Consider the following 27,085-nt stretch of genomic DNA (forward strand, 5'->3'; position numbering starts at 1 on the left):
AAAGGGCCCCATGTAACAAATTGTAGCAATTAGCAATGTCGTATTAATTACTTTTCTATTGTCCAAATGTGAGCAGATTGTAACATGATGTGAAAAATGAGACCTTCCCCATCTCTCTCAGTTGTCTATACAAGCCTGTGGACAAGTTGTTTAATGCTGGGACTGTGGATTTCTTCGTGAAAGACTCAGATCGGCTTTCCACAGTCCAACAGTCCAAAGGATGAGACTTTATGCATGTTCTCCAGTGCCTTGTCTCAGTAACCCGGAGATTCCAATGGATGCATTAGCGTTGCGTTCCGGCTCCCGAACGATTTTGCTCCGTCATCCATCGTCCGGCAGCCCCCCACCGCCTGCACTGCCGGACAGCTGGAGTTGCAGGTAATGAGTTCCCGCGGTAATTATAGGTATGTGTTATAAAGACAAAAACACAAAGTGTTGCCAAACGAAGGATTAGAAGAAGTGCTTGTATTTGTCTCGTTTTTGAGATTTTTGTGCTGGAATGTTTTATTTTGAAAATTAACCGGATGTTATGTTGTTGTTTTGGTGTGTGACTTCCTGTCTGCTCTGTGCTGAATTTGGCTGAATTGCAGCGTCGTGCTCCGGCATCCAGCAGAAATAGAAGCCCTGCGTATCTGCTCCAGTAGGCTCTGGACTGCCGGAGCTGGGACGGAGCAGATACGCAACGCAGCGGAGCCAGTGGAAGTTAACACATAGACTAGAGTGAAACCTATCAGCTCCGCTGCCGTGGCGGAGACATGACTGAGCGGAGCCAGACCGGACACGTATCTGGTGGAATCTAGGGGTAACTCTCTCCACTCAGCTAACAGAGAGCAACAGTAGTTAGTTAATTTAAAGTTTAGACATGGAGTCAAAATACAGTACTGACATAAGTGTATTATGACTGAAGTCATAACAAGTCACAGCTGGAAGATCAATAAAGAAAACACAACTTTTTTTTGTTGTAGTTGTACTACATTGTATGTGTTACTGAGTTAGGACAGAACAAAGCAAGCTGCCTGTTCAAGCCTTGAAGAATGTCTCAGAGCTAACATGAGCTTGCGCACATTAAACTGATTTTTGCACAGATGGAGTGCTGTTCTCTGTTCTAGTCTGATGTTTTATAGCTGCAGTACCTCAGCAAAGTTTGATACTTGTGAGCGGCGTTTTTCTTCCATATATGTGATACTGAGGTAAAATAAAATAGAAGTTAAAGCTGAAAACGTCATGACAGAAACAGCGGTCTTATTTGGCAGTGTAGAGTAGAGACAGAAGGGGCAGCACTGCAGCATTAAACCTGTGGAAGAGGCAATGCCAATAGCATTAGAAGCAATAGTATAGTATTTGTTTGATACGGTTAAATTGGAATATTTTAAGTCCCATGTTATATAAAAAAGGATTGGTTTGTGACAGTAATGAAAAGGTTAATGGCAATATGCAACAAGAATTCTGAATGTAAAATCCCAGATACAATTCAAGGAGAAGACATGAACACAGAAATTATGGATGGCATGTATCATCAAGGCTTCAATAAAGCAGCCTCATGAACACTAAAAAACACTGAAAACTCATTTAGAGGGGCGGAAACAGATATCACATCCCCAGTGGGAGACAGAGACAGACACGGGGGGGGGGATAAAGATCATTTCCCTCCCTACCTCCCCATCTTGTGTGCCAACGTGCCGAAGATGTTGGTTCCAATAAGGTAGGAGATGGAAGCTGGTAAGAAAGCAACGCCTGGGCCAAAGACAGACAGAGAAAGAGAGATGAGAGACTCAACGTGTGGGCAGGATTTCCAAGATAAGCAGATCTCTATCACTGCCTCATCACTCAGCAGCTGTACATCTTCCATTGTCTGTAAGAAGACTTGTGCCTTCCACCTGCCAGCATATGACACCCTAATATCCTGTTCTCATCCTTTTTTATCTAACCTAGACTTCATATTAAAACAAAGACTGTAGGCAGCCTTTGTATAGAAAATATCTAGCAGGATGGAGGAGTGACACTTTTGCACTACGTCAAGTCACTCAGTAGAACAATGTATGTATATTATGTAAATAAGATCATAAAATGAGGAGCAATTACTGAATGATAATTTTCACACCTGTAATTTGGTTAATTTGGTTTGTACCTTCTGAAAAAAAAACGATACATTGCTGCATTTTAGTTCTGGTCTGGTCTCTGTTCAAAGTCATACAGACTGACAGGTAATGCATTAATTGCAGTGTGTTGGCGATAACCATAATCATCATGACCCAGGTGGGGAAATGATGATGCCACGGCAGTTTATGCAGCCCTTTAACGCTTCTGATGTTGATTTATGTTCTTTGGTGTCTCAAAGAGCTCACAAGCAAATAACTCAGTAATGGAATACATGTAACAGGGTTATATAATCTGGATACAAAACAGGTCACTGTATTCCGGCAAAGATTAAATGGTAATTTTATTGATTTTCACGTCTTTATTTGCATATGTTTGGTATTGAGGTAATCCAAAAATAACGGAAAGTAATCAACTTCACTATCATCATAAGTATTTTTAGACTGCAAATCGCAAGCATGTTGAATAATGAGGTAACAGACAGAGGATGAAGGGCATGTGTCCTGTCCAGTAATGATTCAGGGCTTATTGTTGTTGTGGGGTTGCTGTCACACACTTTTTAATGGACTTTAATAAACTGTCACAGTACATGGAGTAGGATACTGGCACAGCAGTTTTAACAACTTTTGACCTGTTAATCAGGGAAAATATCACACTGACATGCAAACATCTTACCATATGAAATGACTTTGCGTAAATACACATCTTGGATACAAATCAATTATAAGTACAGTTACCAAAAAGCAGATGCATTTATTTGAAATATAGCACTTGAAATGGTGCTACAATCATGTATCTATTATAATAACATCTGTGGTTGGTCCTTGTGCTTTTACACCATAAACAAACTGTACCAGAGTCTGCTCTGAAGCAGACTGACAGCCACCTTTTTTTCAAGCTGTCCTGGTGCGATTGTCTTGTCTACACAATGAGTTCCATTGACAGCTTTCACACTTGCCCCAGCCTTACTTGGAAAAGGCACCGGGGTACATTTTAAACCGAACCAAAGAGGTTAGGTGTGAACATCACGTGAGAAACTCATAATTATGATAACTCCAATATGAGCCAAAAGGTTCACAATTAATTTCCATTTCAACCCCATCGGGCATTTATTAACACAGTTCTAAGCACTGCTCAGTGTTTATTAAGCACTGTCAGGTGTCTAAACACGTGTGACCCTGACCCTAACCTTAACCCTATTTATTTTATGTATAGGAACAATATAAAGAAATATATATATATATATATGTATATATATATATATATATACATATATATATATATATATAATAAACATATTCCACACACCATACCAGTTATAGACTAAGCTAATTTGGATTGCCCTTTCCAACATGGCCCTTTAAAATTAACATTAAAGGAATAGTTCACTCTAGAACAAAATTCAGTCATTATCGACTCACCCTCATGCTGATGAGAAGTCCGGTGTAGCTTCTTATTCCTCAAAGTGCAGCTGGAGACCCGTGGGGGTACCCTCCGGCAACAATAACCCATATAACAAGCGTAAATGGCGTCCAAGACGAAAAGTGCCAGGAGGCACGCTCCCGTGTGCATGCGAGTCTCCCTCACAGCGTTTGCACTATGGAAGCCGCGCCAGACAAGATCAACAAGACTCGCGATAGATACACACCGGTTTACATCCACTGGTTTAGATCCAGCTGTGAGCGACCGATCGACACACAAACACAAGGGGGATCTGCCTGCACTAGTGATTTTAAACTTTGAAACTCACAGGAGGATGTAAATACCGGAGGCTGGAGGCATGAAGGCAAATATAGTATAGTGACTGTTCAGGCTAGAAAAATGTACTAAATGACGTCGTTTCGAGTAAACTCTGGATGTCGCCACTTCAGGACACTTGGATTGCAGCGGACGAGCAGTATGGAGGAATATTACAAAGTTTTTGTGTAGTGTTATGGACCTTTGAGTCTCGGACGCCATTTACGCTTGTTATATGGATTATTGCTGCCGAAGGGTACCCCCGCGGGTCTCCAGCTGCACTTTGAGGAATAAGAAACTACACCGGACTTCTCATCAGCATGAGGGTGAGTCGATAATGACTGAATTTCATTCTAGAGTGAACTATTCCTTTAAACTCAACAACAAATACACAAAAGACAATACAAACACAACAATTAATACAAACAAGAAAATACAGAATTTAAAACACAAACTGTAATTTGCTACAATTAACACCATAAAATATGAAGCGCCAGATCATTAATGACTAAGTGACTGATCCCTCTTCAGAAACTGTTTCAGTTTGAGTGATCCCAGTCAGGATTTAGTTTGAGTTCAGCAGGTAACAAATTCCTAATGTTAATTGCCTGAATAGAATAAGCTGTTTGTCCAAATAAGGATTTGCATAAAGGCACCTTTCGTTTCCCAAAGTGGAACCACAAGGTCACTGAGCACCTGAGAGGTATTATAAATAAGTTGCCAATCAGTGAAAACTCACTGAAATTTTAAGTCGATCGGGTTGCAGATGTAGGACGAGTTTGTTTGTACAACGTGTGCAAATCACCAAAATGAGCAATAAATTCAAAATGGCCGACTCCCTGTTGAGTTAAGGTCAGAGCAACAAGATACTTTTTTGTCTTAATGTATTAATACATCATTACAGACCGGACTAGAGCCCCAGGACAGTCAGCTGAGATGACCTGTTGAATGTGACCTCTCCCCCTGTCAGTGAACCGGTCAGTGCTGCAGTGCAACCTTGAATATCCCTGGGGCCTCTCAGAGCTCTACAAGCGCTGTTTTTCTCTACCAGTCCCTTGTCAGCTTGTATGTGCTGAGTTTCATTTTAATGTGATAATATATCCATGTGGCAAAATCGTGTATTTGGAGCATACTATCACAAATACATGCTGCTACTGGTGTGAATAGTTTTGAAGCAAAATTTTCGCAGGTGAGTATTTTGCATATTTGTGTCATTTTGTCCGATCCCCGGTGTGTAAAGGTCTTAGGGGGTGCTAGCAGGCCATTTTGCCCCACCCATGGGTAAAACCAATAAAGCACATACATTTTCACCACCTATGACACGTGTGCAATGTTTCATGAGTTTTTGAGCACCATTAGCCACTAAAAAAAGCGATTTATTGTAGGGAAATAAAGAAGGAAACAATAATTCCTTGCATTTCAAGTGTGTCCTTTCACCGTTCGGTGCTCTAGCTCTAATAAATAATAAAAAATCACCCAAGTGCATTCTTGGGATTTTCCTTAGGCTACTCAAACAAACAGAAAAGGGGATGAGTGCTTCATTAGTGTGGTCTGCCCTTCATCTTGACTGACTGACTGACTTACAGTTCAAATCTATTGGCTTTGAGTCACACATGTAGGCACCTGGCAGCACTTATTTAATACATGGTAGTGCTTAGAACAGCGTTTATATAAGCACCTGGCAATGTTTAAATGGAGATGAATTGTAAACCTTTTTTCTTCCGAAACAGCTAGCTCAATAACAAGATTTTTCGAGTCAAGCCCCAAACATTAAGTATCATGTAACAGGAACCACAATAGTTGGAATGAATAAAGCTACATTTGAAGAATGGGCTCCTCGGCGTGGAAGAGTGTAGTGGGAATATTAGCAGTTGTGATGAGGGAAAATAGTTAAATTCCTTCCTTCAGTATTTCAAACTGATCTGCTGTCAACAAATGCTAAAAATGACCATTCTTTTTATAGACACATTTTTGATGACTGCTAGCAATAAGTGTTAAAGTCCCACTCCAGTCAGTGTTTCTCTGTCTTTAAAAGTTAACGCTCTTTCTCAAACAGAGAATGGGGGTGTGGTTATTAGTCTTACATAACCCATTACCAGACCAACCAGACTGCCTTTCTAGCAAGATCAATAATATTAGTAAAGATAGTGATAGCATGGATATTAGCAGGGACTTTTATCATAGGCAACTTGTTCCCACCAGACAGAGCAAGTGTCCCTTCTGTCTGTTCCTTCCATTTTCTCTACCGTCATACTGCCAAATGATTGTCATAAAATCCATTTGCATGCCAAGTGCCTGGTGAGCAGGGCCTACAGAGAAGCCTGTATTATCACCCTATCCTGGTTCTTCCCAGATACTGAGGTCAGACATGAAATGCAGGCACATGCATGTGATAAAAGCACACAGAACAGTATTCGTGAGAGTAAATCCATCCTTGTGAGGGAGCATTCTGCTCTGCGAGGGCGGGGCTTTGAAGAGCATGAGCACAGCCCTCCCATGTGCACAACTGCTTAATACTTGCTTGCCTGAACTGCAACCAGACTGCCTTTCTAGCAAGATCAATAACATTAGTAAAGATAGTGATAGCATGGATATTAGCAGGGAGTTTTATCATAGGCAAACGGTTCCCTGTACTGTGCATTCACTGCCACTAGACAACTTCCCTGCTAAACACCTCTGATTGCCAACACCCAAGCTCCAAGAACTGCCACTGTCATTCTCTTTCTGGCCCAATTACAATCCAGCATCTACCCACTCACACTCGGTTTGCGCTTTCGTATAGAGGGTCGGCCATCATCCCAAACCAGTGCACCTACAGGGGGAGTGGGCTGTGAAGCCCACAAACACAGTCTGCATTGACGCGGGACTGCTTTGATTCAGTGATGATGGAGGAAATACCATATACCAAGTTCGGTGAGGTTATTTCCTAAGGATAATTAATAATGTCTGTCTACAATTTTTGTGTACACATGACAGAATAAGAGGATATATTGTATGGATATGCCGTTAAGAAAACATTACATGTGTAGATTTGATTAGATTTGATTGACTGTGCTGTGTAATTGCAGTAACTGTGAACAGAAAATTAAAATTGGCAAACAAAAAAACAAAATGTGACATAAGAAGGGTGGGAGTGAGCTTTTATCTATTTAATTAATATTTTTCCTCTCATAAGCTCACTAAGAAATTAGAATCAGAAATAGGCTACTTTATTGATCCAAGGGGAGTAACTGGTCCTGTTACATTTGCTTCTTCCAAGAACAGCAATGTAATGGCACAGAGGAATTATAAAAACAATACATAAATACAAAATACAGTCTATTCTATGTGGACAATAAGATAAATAAAATGGAAATAATAATAATAATAATAATAACATATATATATATATATATAATATAACATATATATAATGCTGGGTATATATTAATATTGCATCACGTTCATTAGTGGATGAAAGGGTGAATCATGATTGTGTTACTTCCTTAAGCTATAGATAATGACTTAACAGACATTTATTTATATGAAAATTACATTTTTTAAATCTAAATTTAATAATACATAATTGAAGTCACACATTTTCTATAATGTTAACAAAAACTGAACATGATAAACTTCTTTAAAATATTGACTACAGAGCCAGAACCAAAAGTTTGGGGAACGTTTTGTGAAAGGACATAGTAAACTGTATACATAATAAGTATTTTCTGTATGAACACATCTTATAAGTACTCAATAGAGCGTCATAAATACCTAGCTGCCATTTCCTGGCACACATGGTTTCCATCATCCAGATTGGCAGCGTCGGCTCCATCATGGCAATGGCCATATTTCCAAAACAAATTGCACCTGGGAAGGAAGATTAAAGATAAGTGGACGCAGTGTCAATTACGGTCTGTTTTTGTTCCTTGGTTCTTACAACTCCAATTCCAAAAGTGTTAGCGCACTGTCAAAATGTAAACAAATGCAGAATGATTTACAGTATGAGTTTCAACCACTTTCCCAGTCTTTTCGTTTGAAATGTGTTGCCGCCATCAAATTCAGAAAAAGCAGATATTTACAAAAATTGATGAAGTTTAGGAGGTAAAACATTAAACATACTGTCTAAAATTTTGTATACAGTACATCAAGAAAAACTAGCAAATATTCACATTCTGTTTTATTTATGTGTTACGTAATAGAATAATCAACGCACAAACACACATATACACATAAAGAGACATACTAACATATACTGCTCTCTTTGTTACTGTGTTGTCAGAATTGTGTTATTTTCATGTATAATCACCTAGCTCTGGAGAAGGCCTTTCCCATTTTACCAGATTTTAGCAGCCACCTTAAGGGAGGCTGAGCAAGGGGTATTCAGTTAGTGTAAATCTGCATACTTAATGGCTGGTACCCACTTAATCCTACACACTAAAATTTTCATCATTGGTATGATATAGGGTGATGGTGATTTAACGTCAAAGCTGATGATATTTCTGAAAACTCAGGTTCTGTTCCAAAGCAGAATGCAGCAGAGATGAGATTAGTGGGCGAGTCTAGCATTCCTTTGTGACAGACAGATTTAGTTTGACTTGCTAGGAATGTTAACCTCATTGTGTATCTCCTTTATTTGACATTTTGCTCAATATGACTATTGGCCTATGTTCCTATTATCATTCCAGAGAATCACAAACTTGTCACAGTTTGGTGTTTTGTGTCCCTCTAAACTCTGGAGCTTGTTGGCAATAGCTTCTGGTGGGCTCTTCAAATTTGTTGAGGAGCCACGCCAAGTGGAACATCTAAGTGGGGTACCTGGGAAGACACCACTTGGGAACTAGTTCTACTGAGGGAGGGACACGCACAGGGGCAAGGTAGCCCATGAGCATACTTGGTACGAGAGCAATAAGGACAAAGATTTATAGCCAACTAGTTTTTTTCATTAGATCAATAACGTTTATGAGAACATAGTAAAGAAAGGAGCCAAGTAGCCAACTGAGCACCACCTGGCAGTCAGTTGAATCAGACTACTGGTCAGATGTTAAACCCAAACATGCAGTGAAGGTGGACTGGGAAAATCCAGTAGATGCCATTGTTTGCAAGGTATCCCCTAATATCCTGGGGTAAGGCTTGCAACATGTTCTCCTTGGATGTTTAACTTTTGGCCAGAAGATCATCAGGGCCAGTGGCTGCAAGAGAAGGCTTTTCTGGCTTGGGTAGCCTTGGGAAACTCCTTAATTGGCAAGCAGGTATCAGGAGGAAAGCAGGACTGCAGCCGTGAAGATCTCCTACCACTTCTTCTATCCTCAGCGACATGAAACCAGCTGTTATCCTTTCATCAGAGATATGACCAAGATAAAGAGATAGGTGCGGAGGGGTAACCACCAGACAGAGCAAGTGTCCTTTCTGTCTGTCCCTTCCATTTTCTCTACCGTCATACTGCCAAATGATTGTCATAAAATCCATTTGCATGCCAAGTGCCTGGTGAGCAGGGCCTACAGAGAAGCCTGTATTATCACCCTATCCCCCAAAGATCCTTGTGTTTACCAGGAAAACTACAGCTCAAACTACAGCTAATAAACCGCCATATCAGAACCACTAGATAGATTTATGAAATAAATAATACTAAATAATAGATTGGTGTTACCTGGATTGGAGAGTGCCTGAGCCAGGTCACGTGTGGAGACAGGCCCCTGGTTCAGCTGCACATTGCCAGCCAGGAGGAGGGTCATCCACTGGTAAAAGAGCAGTTTTCTGTGTGATCACGAAGCTTTGTCTCCCACAGTGTTACTCTGTTCATATGGTGCAGTTGGTTGGCCGTCTCATAGAATAGCAGTATCGGATGTTAGTTGGCTCCATGGATTCAGTGAGACCAGTTGTACAAACGGCGTTGCACTTTCCTGCTGCTTCATTAGCTGGTTGATCCCGCAGCAGTGCATTGAGAGGAACAATTTCGTCAAGATGTCAGGTCAGCAGCTCCTGCCAGTCCACCTGCCTGCTCTGCCATCGCCAGCCACCCGAATGGCATCAGTACGCTATTTTTTGACTTCAGCTCAGCATTCAACACAATCTCACCCATGAAGCTGATTCAAAAACTAAACACTAGGCTTGAGTACAACACTCTGCAACTGGTTATTGGACCCCAGAGAGTTCGGATTGGCAGTCACACCTCCTCTAGGTTAGTGCTCAACACCGGAGCCCCCCAGGGCTGTGTGTTCAGACCCCTCCTGTTCACACTGTACACCCATGACTGCACTCCCAGACATAAAGAGAACTCTATTGTGAAGCATGAGGACAACACCACCATCATCGGCTGCATAATAAACAATAGTGAAAGTTCATATTGGGAGGAAATCAGCAATCTTGCCCACAGAGAACAATCTAATGCTCAACGTCAGCGAAACCAAGGAGCTCATTGTTGATTTTAGAAAACAGGAGGCCAAGACACACACCTCTGTCTACATCAGTGGAGCTGAGTTGGAGCAGGTGAACACCATCACTGAGAATTTATCTTGGTCATCACACATCACCAGTGTTGTAATGTAACGAAGTACAAATACTTTGTTACTTTACTTAAGTAGAATTTTCACATATCTCTACTTCACTTCGTTATTTATATTTCTGACAACTTTCACTCTTACTCCACTACATTTCCTAAATAGAATGTGTACTTTTACTCCGATACATTTCTCCTAACCATCTTCGTTACTTGTTACTACAAATTAAAATCAGAAGAAATTTGAGTTGGTGACATAATGCCTATTTGTTGTCACGTCAACCGCCAAGCGCGAAGAAGAAGAAGTTCCGCTTGTCCGGGCATGTCACATTAATGATGCCATCATGGAAGCACCTGCTGCAGGCTCTGCTGCTAACGTTACCACTCCGGTAGCAGATGACGAGCATGTCGACTACAGTGGCGAACTTGGTGAACTCCGTGGTGGTGACGAAGATAACGTTACGCACCCATGGCTGTATTTGCAAGAAATATTTTCGTACGTTGGAGTGAAAGATTCTTCCTACTGGATTAAGTGCCTGTTATGCCTACCGAGAGTCACTGAAATATTGGCATTCAAAAACTCCCCATCCAACCTGAAGAAGCACATCGAGGTCAATGAAGGTTTCATTCAATGAAGCCATAATGTCAACGTTATTTAACATGAATTAGTTTTCAAAAGCCTGTTCAGATATCTGGCTATGATGACCAGGCTTACGTGTGCTAGTTAACTTTTCTGATTAGCGTGTGCAGATATTTAACAACACCAATGATTTTCCCTCCGAATTAATTCAACACAAAACTCTTGAAGACATGTCCATAATACTGAAATGGTTAATAACGGTTTCTGGTATAGCCTAAGTGGCGGCCGAATATTTCCTTAGGTAAATTAGTGTCACACAGGTGGAGGGATTTTTTTTTTTTTTAGACCACATTAGGCTAATTAATGGCAGGTTACAGAGGAGCGTTCAGGATTACTCACATCTTCAAAAGCACCATGCATTTTGTTAAACTTGAAATTAGCTTTGAACGAATTACCTCAAAACTCAGTTGTTATCGGCTATTGTCAGGCTAATGTTATATATTGTGAATGTAGGCTTACATATTGATCATAAAATGTGTTACTTTGGCACTTTGTGTCAGTGCTTGTTGCTGAAATGTGCTATACTAATAAACTTGCTTGCAGGTGGGAATCAAGAACCGGTTTGGCCATATGTCAGTAGACCCTGAGTTGATCGCAGCTGCAATTCTACTTCCAAAATTCCGTACAACGTGGACAAAGGATGAATCCACAATCAAAACAGGTAAGACATCATGGGGATAGTGAAAAAATAAGTGTATATTTTGAATCTCTCCGCACAACAAATTTAGGGTGGTTACTAATAAATAAATCTTGACTTATGGATGCATGGATAGTACATAAAATTAAAATAACAAACCTTAAATTAAAACTTAAATTTGGGGTCATAACATGTTAGAGAGTTGCATTAGATCTATAATATATATTTTCATTGTCACTATTTCAGGAATTGACTACATCAGACAGCACATCTAAGAACCCTCCCTTCAGGTAGCAGATGCCAACCGGTCCAGTTCGCCTGATGACGATGACTTCTTCTCTGCCCTGCAGTCGTCTCAAGCACAAGATGGTGCCAAACAATGGTACACATATCCTTGCTGAAATCCTTCCCAGCGGGTGCAAGCTTTCCGTGAAGCTGAACACTCCTCTACCTGCCTCAGCGGCCTGTGAAAGGCTCTTTAGCATCACAGGACTTGTCTTCAGTCCAAGAAGAGTGAGACTGAATTCTCGCAACTTTGAAAACCAACTTCTTCTGAAGATGAACAGACTCCTTTTCAGTTTCAGTCAATAACTTCATGCCAGTTGAAAGATGTGCAGTTTGTCCATATAACAGTCACCATTGATGATGGCAGAAGTTTAATTTTTAATGTTGAAAAAGTTCAAGCCTCTTTCTCCTGTGCCTGGATATTTTGCTTTCACTGTAAGGAAGCCACAGTCAATTTCATAATCAAAATTCTAACCGTTCACTTTTTTTTAAATACCTTTACTTTTACTTTTAATACTAAAGTACATTTTATATCAGACAATTACTTTTGATACTCAAGTACACTTAGGGCCGGATCTACTAAAGGTTTGCGTGTATTAAAACTAGGGCCGGGACTTTAACGCGTTAATTAAGATTAATTAATTACACAAAAATTAACGCGTTAAAAAAATTAACGCATTTTAATCGCACTTATTTTTGCACCGCGGAACGTTTCTCACTAGATGAGTTTCAGGCGTACCGATTATACTGGAGCACAATTATTTAACGAGTTAAAAAGCCGCCGACGCTGATCACTGCCCATGGATCTATAAAGTTTTAATGTAGCCTGAACGCAGCTCAAACCGACCCGGTGCCTCAGCACTGCGACCAAGCTTTGATAAACACACCGGATCCGCGCCGGTTTACAGTATTCTACTGGAGTTTAGCCGGTCACTACTGTTTAAAAAGCGCTCGTCGCAGTGGAGCTGAGAACAGTGGAGTTTCCTCTGCTGCAGCTGAACAGCTGACATGTGGTCAAGACGTAGGTAGCCTACAGACCTGTCACTGTCTCACGGTGCACATCACACCGTAGCATCACAACATAGCGCTGCCTGTGTTTTGTTAATGTTTACATCAGGCTGAGTTCAACAAATCAGTTTATGCTATCGTGATTTAAGTAGTTAAAATACAGTAATCATCATAGTGTAGTGGCAGGAAAGACCATTTACCAAACAACGCGTTACTTAAACATTTTTCATTTCAACAAACTAGTGTAGAGTCCTGTATAAGGAATGTTCAGCTTAAATTTTCCCCTTAAATTTAGGAAATTTAGGAAAGGACATCTTATCAGGAAATCGTTAATCGATCGATAAGGTCCATCAACTAACGATTAATGAATTAATCGATAATTTGCATCCCTAGTCGGTTGGTCTTGGTTAAGTACCACCTTGAAAAAAATAAACAATGTTTTGCTGCTTAAGCTTATGTATTCAGTCATTATTCAATGGTATACTAAAACCCATATGAAAAAAATTGCTTCTCACTGTTCTCAGGTCAAATATTTATATGCGATTAAAAATGCGATTAATTTCGATTAATTAATTACAAAGCCTCTAATTAATTAGATAAATTTTTTTAATCGAGTCCCGGCCCTAATTAAAACGTGTGCAAACTTCTTGCACACGCAAAAAAAAGGACAAACTGATTTACTAACGCAAAAAGGGCTGCGTCTGTCTAAGGTGCAAAATAGCGCGTCTGCATTCAGTTAGTACGTTTGCAGCAATGAATATGCAACATGGGGCATTCACACGCAAAGTGATTTATCAAACCTGAAAGCAATTTTGCCAATAGAAACTGCGTCTATATTTAACACGTCTCAAAGGGAGGTGCAAACGGTTTGTATGCGTAATTGCGCACACATGGCTGCCGTTACTGTTGCAAGAAGGAGACGCCGAAACAATGGAGGGAGACGCCGAGAACGCATTTTTCACTCTCGTGTGAACATTTTTGGGATGAATGAGGAAACTATCATTAGAACATATGGCCTATCCAGCCTTGCCATTTTGGAGCTGTTGGAGGAACTCAGAGCGGATTTGGAGCCAGCTACGAGAAGGAGTCATGCAATACCTGCAATAACAAAACTCCTTGCAAGTTTACTATTATTGTTATATTTATATTATTATACGCCAATTTTTCTTTTGTTCTTCTTCTGATGTCTTGGTATCTCCTTTTCACTTCATCCACTGTTCGCCTGTTTTTTCCAACAGCATCAACGTTTTCACCAATTTTCTCCCACACGGTGTTCCTTTGCGCGACCGTCAGATTCCTTTGCTGCAGCTCATTGAAATGTTAATTTGCTTCCTCTACCAACACTTCTAATTCCAAAGGGTCCAATTTCACTTTGCGCTTTCGCTCTCTCAAACTCGCCATGCTGAAAACCATGAAACACGCTAAACCCTCATTTAAATAGGCGTGTCTCCAACACGTTTGCACCTGTTGTCATTAACGCAATCACTCTTAGTAAATCGCCCGCAAACCGCGGTTCAACCCCACACGCAAATGTCTAGATTGCGCACGCAGATTAGCACAAGCAATTTGGGATCTTAGTAGATACGGCCCTAAATGTCAGGTACTTTAAGATTTTTACTCAAGTAATATTTTAAAAGGTGTCTTTAACTTCTACCAAAGTCATTTTCTGGTAAGATATTTGTACTTTTACTCAAGTATCACTTTCATGTACTTTATACAAGACTGCACATCACTACCCTGGTTAAGAAAGAATGGAAAAGGCTCTACTTCCTACAGACAATTAGGAGTCACTTTCTGGTGAACTTTTACAGAGGAGCAATAGAAAGCATCCTGACTGGAAACATCACAAACTGTCATGATTCGTGTGGCATCAGTGACATTGGTGAAGTGAGATGTCTGCACTGAGCTCAAAGGATTCTAAAAGACAACACCCACCCAGCCATTGTCTGTTCACCCTGCTGCCATCCGACAAAAGATACGGAAGTATCCACTGTCATACCACCAGACTACCATCATTAAATAAAATAAAACATGTATTTTCATTGTAACAGAAAACTCTATGCTACAACACCACAAAATCATTATTTATTTAGCTTTTTGATAGCAGAGGATTGCATGCAAACTTCTCCTTCCACTTCTATCTCTTCTTTCCTTTAACATCTCTCTTTCATTTTTAATGCGTGTGTGGGGGGCACTTTAGGGCTACTGTCAAGGCTTGTTCAGTTTACTCAATTAGATAAAACCTATTATTTTTGTCTTTTCATCTGTCCCTTTATTTTTACTTTATCTTTAAGGCAAAGGGCAGAAAAAAATTGCAATGTACAATGTTGCACACTTGTAAACACTTTTTTGTTTTACAATTATGTCATGTTGAGACATCATGATGAACCACAATACTGTGGATATTGTTTATGAATTAATTGGTAGCTTGTTGTTTATTATTTATTAATTATTAATTATTTATCAATATGGGGGGATTTTAGGCTATTATTGACGCTGGAAAATATCAAACCAATAAGGCAACACTGCTGCTTCACGCCTAACTGTTAAGTATTCTTGGCACATACAGTTAGGATGAGACCCTGTGGTGGGCACAGACCACAATGGAAGACATATATCTCATCTGGCCTGGCCTTTTGGGATTCCCCAGCTTGAGGAAGTAGTAAGGAGGGTGACTGGCCTGTTTTGCTTGGCCTGCTAGCACTGCACCCAAGACCCTGAGATGTGTCAGAAAATGGATATATGTCACTACACACACAAACAGGATACACACACACACATGTACGTATACAGACGTGTGTACACACACACACAAACAAAACACACAACACTGTTCACAGTGTTTTATTGTGTGTGTTTTCTAATAGACAACATACAAGATCTGAGTCAATTTCTCCTGTTCTTTTCATAGCACCATCATAAAAAGGCAGTATCCCACAGATGCTTCTCCAGAGTGTGGTGGCAGGTTTGTTCACATAGCTGATATTAGATTCTTACCAGCTGCGATTAAAATGTATGGATCCTTCATCAGTGTCAACAGTGGGGTCCCCTTCTGACTCTGTGAAGGAAAAAAGCACAATAACAAAATGCTATGTCAAATGCAAACAGGCATATACTGCTGCTCTCAACCAAAACCCATATTTGTAAAAGATTCAGGTTACAAACCTCAACGGAATCTGCTTTGGGATTAAGCATATTTTTTACTTCTTTTGTATGTAAGCACACACTGCAAACATTACCATTAAGACCCTCCTTACCTCTGAGAACAAATCGAGGGTTTGGGTGTCACAGCACTGACTTCATTTAATAATAGGTAGTATTTGTAACAATATTTAATGTAGTAATACCACTGGATACAAACTTACCAATAATAAAAAAAAGATTTTCCAGTATGCAGCTATGTAATGTCACCAAAGTTATCAAACAAAACTCTTAAATGTGTGAGAACTGGCTGACAAAGGCAGTATGTCTTTAATTAGAAAAAATATGAATAAATGTGTGTGAGCTTAGTGCAGCTTGGTCATAATTGCAAAGGACTATTGTGTCTTGCTGCAAATATCTGAGGAGCCTCATTAAAATGTCTAAGCAGGCCCGTGGACAGATGTTAGAATGCCTTAGATGAAGGATAGACCTAATGGAAAGGTAAAAGAATCTGCTCAAGACCTGAAACAGATCCTCATGTTGGTTTTATTTCCAGTAGCAGTTCTGTTTGGTTGTGCATGTGTCACCCAGAAAAAAAGGAACACTGCATTCTTCCTCTCTTTTCTTAAATCCCCGATCCCCGAGTGCGGCGAGGAGAAAGCTCCATGTTACGCCGGAGATCTCGACTGGCAGGACGGCTACTGCTACTGCTAACATGAGTTCAAAATGTTTTTTGAAACCTCGGCCGACCGGAGATGAGGGATGAGATCAGCTACAAGCCTTCAACAATGTCATCAAGACTCTCTGTGAGGCCATTGTAAAAGCCAGTCTCCACTTCCCTGCCAAGCTGCGCTGGGAGCATAATGGAAAGACTACCACATTTATTCACCAGAGGACGCAGAGCGGTTTGCAGACTCTTTACTCTCCAGCTGACTCTATAAATGTGTAGTTGATTTAAAACAAAAAAAATAAATAAATAAAAAAAATGTAATGGAAGATACAAGACGATTTAGTTGGTCAGTAGGCTAACTGAAATGATGGTGATTATAATTGCTACCTAGATCCCTATCTTGACCGCCAATAATAAATAAAAAAAATAAAAAATACACACCTTCCTCCTATCCATTCAGTGGTCACTTCAAATAATTTGATTAAATCCTTTAACTTGTCAGTCAACAATAATGGTGCTGTTTCAGATTCTGTTTTGTGGGAATCTTTCAAAGCTGTAGTAAGAGGCAAAATTATCACATACGAAGCGTCCTAAAAAAGGAAAGGTAAACGCCTTGAGAAAAAAGAAATACAGCTCTCTGAAGCTGAGAAGGCATATCCAAAAATGACCTGCCCCAACTATCTACAATTCAGAATATCCATTAGTAAAATTGGTAACACAAAAGAGATCTGGACCAGGAAATGCTATATGCATCCATGGTTCTAAAATGTCCATGAAAGATCTATACTGCATTGTGAAATTGAAGAATGACTACAATACCATTTGAAGTGATCAGGTCAATAAGCAAATACTTAACTGAAGAAGAAAAGAAAGAAAGAAAGAAAGAAAGAAAGAAAGAAAGAAAAACTTCCTCTCTAATGGCGAATCCTTCATTCCCCATACCACCACATCCATGCGGTTGTACAAAAACTTACAATCTTTACAATACAACATCATGAATGTTTTAGGTGTTTTCTCACCATGTTTAAGTTGGATCAGGTAATAACAGCTGAGATATAGTTTGTTAAGTACAACACATTTTTAAATTGCCAATAATAAGTAAGTAAGTTTTGAGAGATGATTTAAAGGCAGGCAGTGAATTTTCCAGTCTAAGATCCTCAGGTTAACTATTCAGAATGGTTGGAGCACTAACAGCAAAAACCTTGTCAGCCTTGGTCTTCAACCTTGGCTTCGGAATGTCTAACAGAGCTTTTTCAGAGGATCTCAGGCTACGAACTGGTGAATGGTGATGTAAAGGCTCAGTCAAGTTACTCTAAACTTTTAAGGCCCTGCATGGTATGGCTCAGAGTAAAATTTTAAAATTGATTCCAAAACAGACAGGCAGCCTGAGAAGGGAAGCTTAAGTAGGGGAGATATGATCATGCTTTCATGATCTAGTTAAAAGTCTGAAGGTGTGTAATCATGTTTTGTCTTTTGTCCAAGGCATGTAAACACTGTGTTACAGTAATCCAGATGAGAGGTAATATAAGCATGAGTCACTCTTTCAAGATCATTAAAGCTGGGGTTGGTAAATCTGTTCAGAAGCATTTTTTATTATATTTGTATAAAATCTCTTAAAATCCAGACAGCAGTCAAAATATCAAATGCTTTGAAAAAAAATGAAAAAAAATCATGGTCTGTGGCAGCGATTCAATTTTAGTGCCCCCAAGATATTGTATGGACAGCCTACCTTTCTATCAATCTGTTCTTACCTGCCCACCCGCTGACTCCGCCCATCACCCACTGCAGGTGACCGGAGTCTATTCACCGCACTGCTGGAGCTGTGGTGGAGTGAGCTCATTGTTTACAGACAAGAATGGTAGAGAAAGTACAGACACACTTTTCATTAGCAGCTGTACCTACAGCAGCTAGCACTGCCAAACAGAGCAAGGAAAGACAGACAGAACTGGAGAAGGCTACAAATAAAAAGAAGTTGGATAGCTCAAGAGGTGAAACGAGAGTCAACATTGGAGTGGCTGTTCAATGATGGAGACAACTGATGGAGTCGAAGGCCTGAACACAGACTCCATGGTAGCTGTGTCTCTGTTGGACAGGTAATGAGCTGGTTTGTTTTGGATGGGTGAAATGTATTATTACCCTGCATTATGTAGTCAATGTAGTTAACGTTAGCTGCTGATGTTGCTGTAGTTTTTTATTAGTCCAACACTAGCATCGTTAGCATCGTCAGCTTGTAGCTAACGTTAGCTAGCTAGCTATGATAGGCTACTGCCGTATGAAACATATTTACATGTGACGTCACCGTTTACAAGCGGGCCAACGTTTACACGTACTGTGGATCTAATCCATGAAGCAGTGTTCACACATGACCTGCTACCCTGGGCTGTTTGGACATTAGCCAGACGAGCTGTATGTGAGAGGTGGACTAATTCTTGTGTGCTACATGTGTGAAAGGCCAAGTTCACTGTTCAGAGGTCATGGGAAGATTACATTTATCTGTGAATATAGTTTGTATGTAGTTGTAGTCAGATGTCGTTAGGTGGTATTTATGTGACGTTCATTCATAGACTTTGAACTTTGAACTGATCAAACCACTGTTATTCATGTAATATGTATCTTTGATGGATAGATTTCATAGATACTTGTGTCCTTCTTTCATATCAAGTTGGTTTACTTTATGTGTATGAATGTGCTCCTTAGCAGGGATACAATACAAAAAGGAATGGCGTAATTTCATTAGCTGTACCGGGAAATGCTTCAAGTACTGGTCCTAGCAGTCACATGTTAGCCTACTGCTTGAGACTATAACATATTATATAAGACATTTTTTAAACAAAAATAGACTTTGCATTTCAATTCATGATCTGACTGTCAGCTGACCACAGTAGAATGTGGGAAACACTGACCATAATTGCTGCACACAATGCACCTCCCAACCCATTCAAATAATCATTTCCATCCATCACATAAGCTTCCCCAGACTTCTATTTTTACTTTTTTTTTTTCTGCTGGCCAGGATGCTTGGCCTTTCCAGGTGATAGCGGTCTGGCTGATTTGGAATAACCAATAAATGGGGGTAGGGCACTAGGCTCTGACCAGAGATGCAGTCAGTCAGCCTGGAGGCTGGCTATCGTATTGGGGTCATCCCTATGTTCCCACAGCCCAATGGTCCCACAGCCCTATGTTCCCAAATTTCTAAGATTTTTCTTAAAATTAGGCCCTATGTTCCCACAGCCCTATGTTCCCACATTTCTAGGACATTTTCAAAATTAGGTCTTGTGTTCCTACATTTCCCTTCAATTTAAGCCCTATGCTCCCACAAGATTTTTTTGGGAACATAGGGCTGTGGGAACATAGGCACGCTCCCGTGGTATTATGTTTTGTGATATGTTTATCTGATGGGTGCGGTAGTCTAGTATTCATGGCTTTGTTTCAGTTAGGTTTAGTTGTTTCTTTGTGTTAGGGTAGAGGGCTAGCCCCGAGGTCTGACGGCCCTGGTGGGTTGGTCTGGGAGGCTGACCTTCTTTTGTTTATTTTGGCCAGCCCATCAGTTTGTTTGTTTGATTGTTTAGGGTTTTTTCCCTTTGTTTGGTTGCTGTTCAGTTAATTAACTTATCTTCCTTTAAACTGCAACTTGCTTGATTGTCTTATGTTAGATCTCATTTTGTGTACCTTCTAAGTAGGTTGTAACACATAGCAACAGTCCTGTGTTGTCTTTGAGAGAATCAATAACATTATAATTTTTGCAGAGATGATGTCTTTTCAGTCACGAGAGTTGAGGAGTTGGACAAGTACTGTTGTAAAGTAACAGGATATTTCAGTGTCCTTGAAAAGCTGTATTTCCTATCAGATATGTAATTGTGCTATTCTTGTGATCTGATCTGTGTTTATAATCAGTCAAGAAACCTCTGGACGTCTTTGCTGTATTTAGTTGTTTATGCTAATTGTACTATATATTGTCTAAATGATAAAAGGTACACTGTTTTTGTAGTGTTATTTATTTACATGTGTTCCAAAAGATTCAGTATAAACAAGAGTCTTACCTAATTCAGTTGTTATTATTAGTGCATCACGTAAAGTGAAAGAACTGTAATGGTTGGTTGTTTATGCTGGAAGTGTAAAGAAAAGGCATTTATCATTTTCAAGACTTTATTCAAACAAGTTAGAGATCATGCAAAACAAGAAGTAAATACAAAATGAGAAATAAATAGGTGTCAGGCAGAGTTCAGCACTTGATGTGATTGCTCCAAACGTAGTCCTCAAATTCTGGCCTGTAAATCAACAGATGAGTGGCATGAGAAGATATTTTTATGGAACAGAACTCGACTGTCTTCAGTATACTATGAACATATGCACTTTCAATGGTGAATACTTTAGAAATTCCTGGACTAAACTGTACAGATGTCCCAGTTTATATCCCATTTTTTTCATTTTATCTATTCATGCTTTTGACTTGAAGTACCAGCTTAGCTTATCTTAGCTTAGCTTAGCTTATCTTTCTTTACATTTTCCTACTTACTGTGTTTACTGTTATGCAGGGCCAGCCCTGGGCATAGGCAGTATAGGCGAATACTAAGGGCGCCGTCATCCACGGGGTGTGCAGCAAACGGGGGAAGAAAAAAACCCCCAAAAAAACCCAACGATTTTTTACCAGCCCACAGGAACATAACCTTTTTGCAAAGCCTATTAAATAATGGAGAGGCCTTTTTTCTGGGTTCCTGGCTGGCTCTTTGCACTGTACCTGCCCTCTGTGAGGGTGGGGGGCGGGGTCGAGAGGCGAGCTGCCTGAATCTGACCGGACCGTGACCCAATTTATCAGTACTGTAGCGAAACCACTATGTCCAAAAGACTGAAACCATCCGGTGCCCAGGGAAGGAAAAGAAGGAAAGCAGAGGAAGCAAAATGTGAAAAAGAAAGAGGTACAGTAATGTCAATGTGATGAAGTGAATGAAACTAATAGTTTAATGATCGTAGTTATCGTTGTTGGAGCAGAGTGTTAGCTTGCTAGCTTACTTCAGACGATAGTAGCATTGTTTAATAATCAGTAAATAGCTGAGTCGACGTAAGTTAATGTTACTCCACCTTAAATTAATCAGGGACATTTGGAAAGTTAACGTCGGGCCTGTTCAGGTGTTATTTTAACCTGTAGGCTGTGTTTTCCTGCTTGTATGTCAGTTAAAATAATATTAGATTTCCATCCCATTTATAAGTAATAGGGTAGTTGTAAGCCTTTGGTTTATAACAGTTTATGTTTGTTAAAGTGTATTACTGTTAATACTACTTTCCCATATCATTCATAGGCTATATATATATATATATATATATATATATATATATATATATACATACATTTACTGCTTTTTGCACTCTGGTTAGACTGAATTGCATTGCAATGACGATAAAGTTGAATGAATCTCATCGTATTTTCATTATTAGTCTATATTAGTCTTATGTATAGCACACACCAAGCATCTGTTTTTTATTAAAATGCAACATCCAGTGGTCACATATACTTCTCTTCTCTCTTCAGATGCACTTTTAAAATATTTCACCACCACCCCCAGTGACACAGCATCAGGTGCTCCTGTCCTCTCCACCTCTGCCAGTGACACAGCATCAGGTGCTCCTGTCCTCTACCTCAGCACAGCAGAGTGACACAGCATCAGGTGCTCCTGTCCTCTACCTCAGCACAGCAGAGTGAGGATCAGCATCAGGACTAAAGGCTGCACCAATAGACCCTGCTGACTGGCCATCTCTTCTAACTGACAAAGTAAAAAAGGAGTTAGGTCACAGAGGACCATTGCAAATAAAATACAGTTACACATTTCCCAAAAACAAAGATGGGAGAAAGTGTCCACATGACTTTTTTACCAGAGTCTTAGTCAGTGGGGAAGAAATCAAAAGAAGCTGGCTGATGTACTCAAAAAATAATGATACTGCTGCAAAAGGTTTCCTCCCAAAGAATACAGACTGTTTTTATTTTGTATGTAAATAGAACATTCTTTAATATGTTTGTGCAATACCTTATTTATATTGTATTTTTAATTTATCACTGGTTTCTTTCTTAAGTTTTTATTTGGTGTGATATTTTCGACTTAAAAGAAATAAAATCGAATAGAATACATACATGTAGTTTCTGTGTGAGTGTATGAAAATTAACTGTGAAATTGACTGCGATGCAAGGGGGCGCCAGCCAAAATCTTGCCTAGGGCAACAAATTGGTCAGGGCCGGCACTGCTGTTATGCACCAAAACACAAATTCAAATTGTTAAAAACTACCAAAAAAATTGATTCTGATTACGGCACTTGTGTGTCCAAGTTACATGCCTGGTCAATATACTGTACAAACACAAGTAGTTGTAGGTGGTGTTTATATGAGGAAAGCACGAGGAATGTTCTACTTTAGATACCTGCTCATGTGCAATCCTTTGAGCTTGAAGATCTGTTCTCCGAGAACATCTGCTCCTTGACCTGTCACACTCCCACATCCATAGCCTCTGCTTCCACTTCCTCGGCATGTCCTCGTCATCAGAGTACGATGCTCTCATCTTGGAAGTCCTAATATGTAAAACATCTTATCATCATGAGTCCAATACAATATTCATGTTTGTCTGTGAATCACTGAGGGTAAAACGTGTAGCAGGCCCACCACTAATCTTCTTGTTTTAGCTTTGCTATATCTAACATTACCATAGCCAGCTGCTGCTAGCTAACCAGCAATAAGTTACAACATCAAAATACACTTTCAAAACAATTTCTGAATGCTAACAAAGCTAGCTTGACAGCTATAAGTACTAGCAATGGCTATGTTGGTTGTTTAGGTTCAATATGATAATAATAGGTGTTTACTTACAGGTGAATGAGACATGAGGTAGCTACTTCTAGTAAGATGTTGTGATGAACATGATGCACAGACACACTCTTCTTCCCACAGCTCGTGAGGACACGGACTCCGTCGGCAGTATTCGGCGGTCGTTGTACAGTGCGCGTTCATGGTTTGGGGGAGTGGCTTTGGAGAGAAGCCTGAGTGCAGGGGGCGGAGTTTACTGGCTGTATACTTTCAAAATCTTGCCTGGGCTTGATGGTTTCTCCATCTTACCAACCCCAGCTTTAAAATAAATAAAAGACTTAATTCTAGAGATATTTCTCGGGTGGAAAAAGCAAGACTGCTGAATGTTTAACATGTGATTCAAGGGTGAAATTATGGTCAAATATAAGTCCAAGGTTCTTAACAGTGGGTAATACATGCTGAGATAGAGAGCCAAGGGCAGACAAAAAAGGGTGAGAGTGCTCAGGGCCTTCAATAAGGATTTTGGTTTTGGAGGAGTTAAGCTGAAGAAAGTTCACTGCCATCCAATCCTTAAATGCAGCCAGGCAATTATGCAATCTTCGAACAAATATCAAACAATCTTGATAATGACAAATCACCATCAGAAGAAATGGGGACATCTCTTAATACATTCATGCTGAGAAACAAGACTCCATGACGTTTAAAAATTAAGTGGCAAAGCCATCAGAACCATCATCTATGTGAATGATAAAATCACCAGCAATCATAACTTTGTCATGACGGAGAGCCACAGAAGATATAAACCCGGAAAATGGTGCTGCTGGATTTTAGAGGGCGACAGATAATAATAAGGTGGACTCTGTCTATGCAGAGCATTTTTAGGATAAGGGCCTGAAAGCTAGAGAGATCCCTAGAGCTTAACATTCCGCATTTGAATTACTTTCTAAAAACTAAACCCCGCTACAAGCCCACCACTCCGACCATGGGCCCTGGGGGAACTGATAAAGTCATACTCAGGGGGGCATGATTCTAAAAACAAGCTCTTCTCATCTGGTTTGGTCCAGGTCTCAGTAAAAAACATGAAATCAAGAAGAAAAAAAAATCAAATCCCTTAAGATAAAAGTTTTGTTAGAAAGGGATTGTGAATTTAAAAGAGCTAATTTTATATCAGAAATAGCAGGCACAGCAGTTTAAGTAATTAAAGAGCAAGAGCAAAGGTTTCTCTTTGTGACTTTTCTCATTCTGTGAGGACTAGCCTGGTAGTTAATATGGTCTCAATGGGCATTGGAGGAGTTAATTGTGAGGAGCAATAAGAAATTTGGGGCGCCGAGCCACAGGGTGGAACTAGTGAGTGAGGTGGTGGGAGTGGTGGCAGAGGCGGGGCGGTGAAGTAGTCCCTGAAATGCCAGGAGGTGCACATGTGGGTGTGAAGTGAAAAGTGCACGCGTGCCCACAAAACCGGGGTGGATTCCACTCTGCTGAAAAAGGATCTGTGTCCCCAGAACATATCAAAGTTATCTATAAAAACAAAGTTATGAGAGGTGCAGGTAGACTGGAGACAGGTATGGAGACTAATCAGTCGGCTAAGATGCCCTGTGCAGACGGGAGGGTCTTTTAATATAGGCACAGGGCGTTATAGCCTCCCGGACCAGATAAAAAGACTCTCAAGGACTTTGAGTAATTTAAAAAGACAGATAAAATCGTGTTTTACAATTCCTGACTGTTAAAGAGAGGTGTCCTTTGAACCAACATGAATGATGACTTTTTGGGTTTGAGGATAAGATGCCACAATGTCCGGTAATTTGTTTATAGTATCGGAGACCTTAACACCAGACAGGCAATGTGTTGCCACTGCTTTTGTACGAATATTCCTCCACACAGTGGCGACTGGCTGGAGAAGTTGAGCGCTTGGCCCATTTGGACCCTGCAATGGTGGGAAATCCTTAAGGCTCAGATTATTGAATTTGCTGGCCAACGGAAGGTCCTGAGATGTTGGAGGAGGAGACGGGTGACCACAGTTTTAACCCATGCTCTGGTTTAAGAGGAGTTGAATTCAGCGGGGCTTCTCCATCCCCACCAATGAAAGACAATGCCACTGGAGGAAGATGGTGGAGAGTCGAGGCTAGAGTTGTTCCGATTCCGATGCCAGTATCGGAAATGCCTCCGATACTGCCGAAAATGCCGGCATCGGTATTGGCGAGTACTGGAGTCCAGGCACCGATCCGATACCACGTAATTTATTAGCCTAGCTCCGTTAGCTCCGAGATTCTACCGGATATGTGTCCGCTGCGTTACGGCTCCGGTACGGTTTGGCTCCGTCGTCCTCGTCCGGCAACCCCCACCAGCTGTGTTTTGAGTCCGCCACAGCGCAGCTCTGCCGATCAGCTGGAGTTACGAAACCGAAGAATTCCCGCGATGATTACATAATCACACACGACCGCAGTTATATGTATGTGTTATAAACACAACTGAACGACTGAAGGATTAGAAGAAGAGCGCATATTTGTCTCTTATTTGAGGTTTTTGTGCTTGTATCAACACGGAGTGTTTTATTTTGAAAATTAACCGGATGTCATGTTATTATTTCGTGTCTGACTTCCTGTCTGCTCTGTGCTGAATTCGGCTTTATACTATTCTTTTTAAAAATAAATGGCTTTCATTTGCTGTATTCATTCATGTTTTACAAAGGGTTTAACCTGAGCCAGGCCTTACCACAATGATAATCATATCACAGTCATGCAGGCGTAGTATGATAAATATAATTTTTTATAACACACTGGTATCGGTATCGGTACTCGTATCGGCCGATACCCACAGCCTAAGTATCTGAATCGGTATCGGGAGGGAAAAAATGGTATCGGAACATCTCTAGTCAAGGCAGCTGCTGATTTGGGCTTTGCTACCAGGAAGACACATGGATCTTCAGGTTGAGATGAAACAACCCCAGGTTGAGCCACTGGAGATCCCGCGGTGATCGAGCCAGTCCATGGGAGAGTGGGATCAATGTCTGTGGTGGTCACACACTGGTGACTGCAGCCAGAGGAGCTGAGGACGGCCAGGTGCTTCGCTTGGTGCGTGGCAACAGTGGAGAACTCCAGAATGACCTAATTTTTCTCCCCGAACTCAGCTTGCAGGCCAGCAACTCTTTCCTTAAGTTTTGACACGGTAAGATTGCAAGATCCACACTCGTCGTTCATATTTGCAGTTAGAGTAGGACGTAAGTCCATCACTCAAGTGTTCGGTATACAATCAAGAAAAAGAAAAAACACTCCACTGCCTGGAGCTGAATTGGACAGTGGTCTCCTTTAGTCGATTAAAACTTATCCCAGAGATTAAAACAAGTAAAACACTGAATTAAAACGTTACAGCTAAAAAGCAGTGTATTGCTATTGCTGTTCGGGGAGTGGCTGCTTCTGCAAACAACACTTCTTATATATCACAGTGTTTAAAAAAATGCACAAGATATGCAACAAGGTGTTTCTGCAGCTTCTTTAGAAACAAACTGTGAGTTTGTAGTGAGTAATATGAATTTCAGTTTTACTGTATACAAACTCAATGCTAAGGAACAATTAAGAGAAGCAGACAAACATAACTGTCATCACTGG

The 27,085-nt window shown here is 40.4% G+C and overlaps 1 protein-coding gene across 1 annotated transcript in view; it reads right to left on the reverse strand.

The window, feature by feature from the left end:
• slc18a2 (solute carrier family 18 member 2) overlaps nt 1–27,085 on the reverse strand; it is a 99,494-nt gene that overhangs the window by 17,979 nt on the left and 54,430 nt on the right. Inside the window, exons 9-11 of the mRNA XM_084376104.1 lie at nt 15,880–15,940; nt 7,588–7,683; nt 1,656–1,734 (exon numbers count right to left, since the gene is read on the reverse strand). Coding sequence (XP_084232230.1) covers nt 1,656–1,734; nt 7,588–7,683; nt 15,880–15,940 — 236 coding nt within the window. The remainder of the gene's footprint in view (nt 1–1,655; nt 1,735–7,587; nt 7,684–15,879; nt 15,941–27,085) is intronic.

This window comes from Pagrus pagrus (genome assembly GCF_965226575.1).
Source record: "Pagrus pagrus genome assembly, chromosome: 15".
NCBI lineage: Eukaryota > Metazoa > Chordata > Actinopteri > Spariformes > Sparidae > Pagrus > Pagrus pagrus.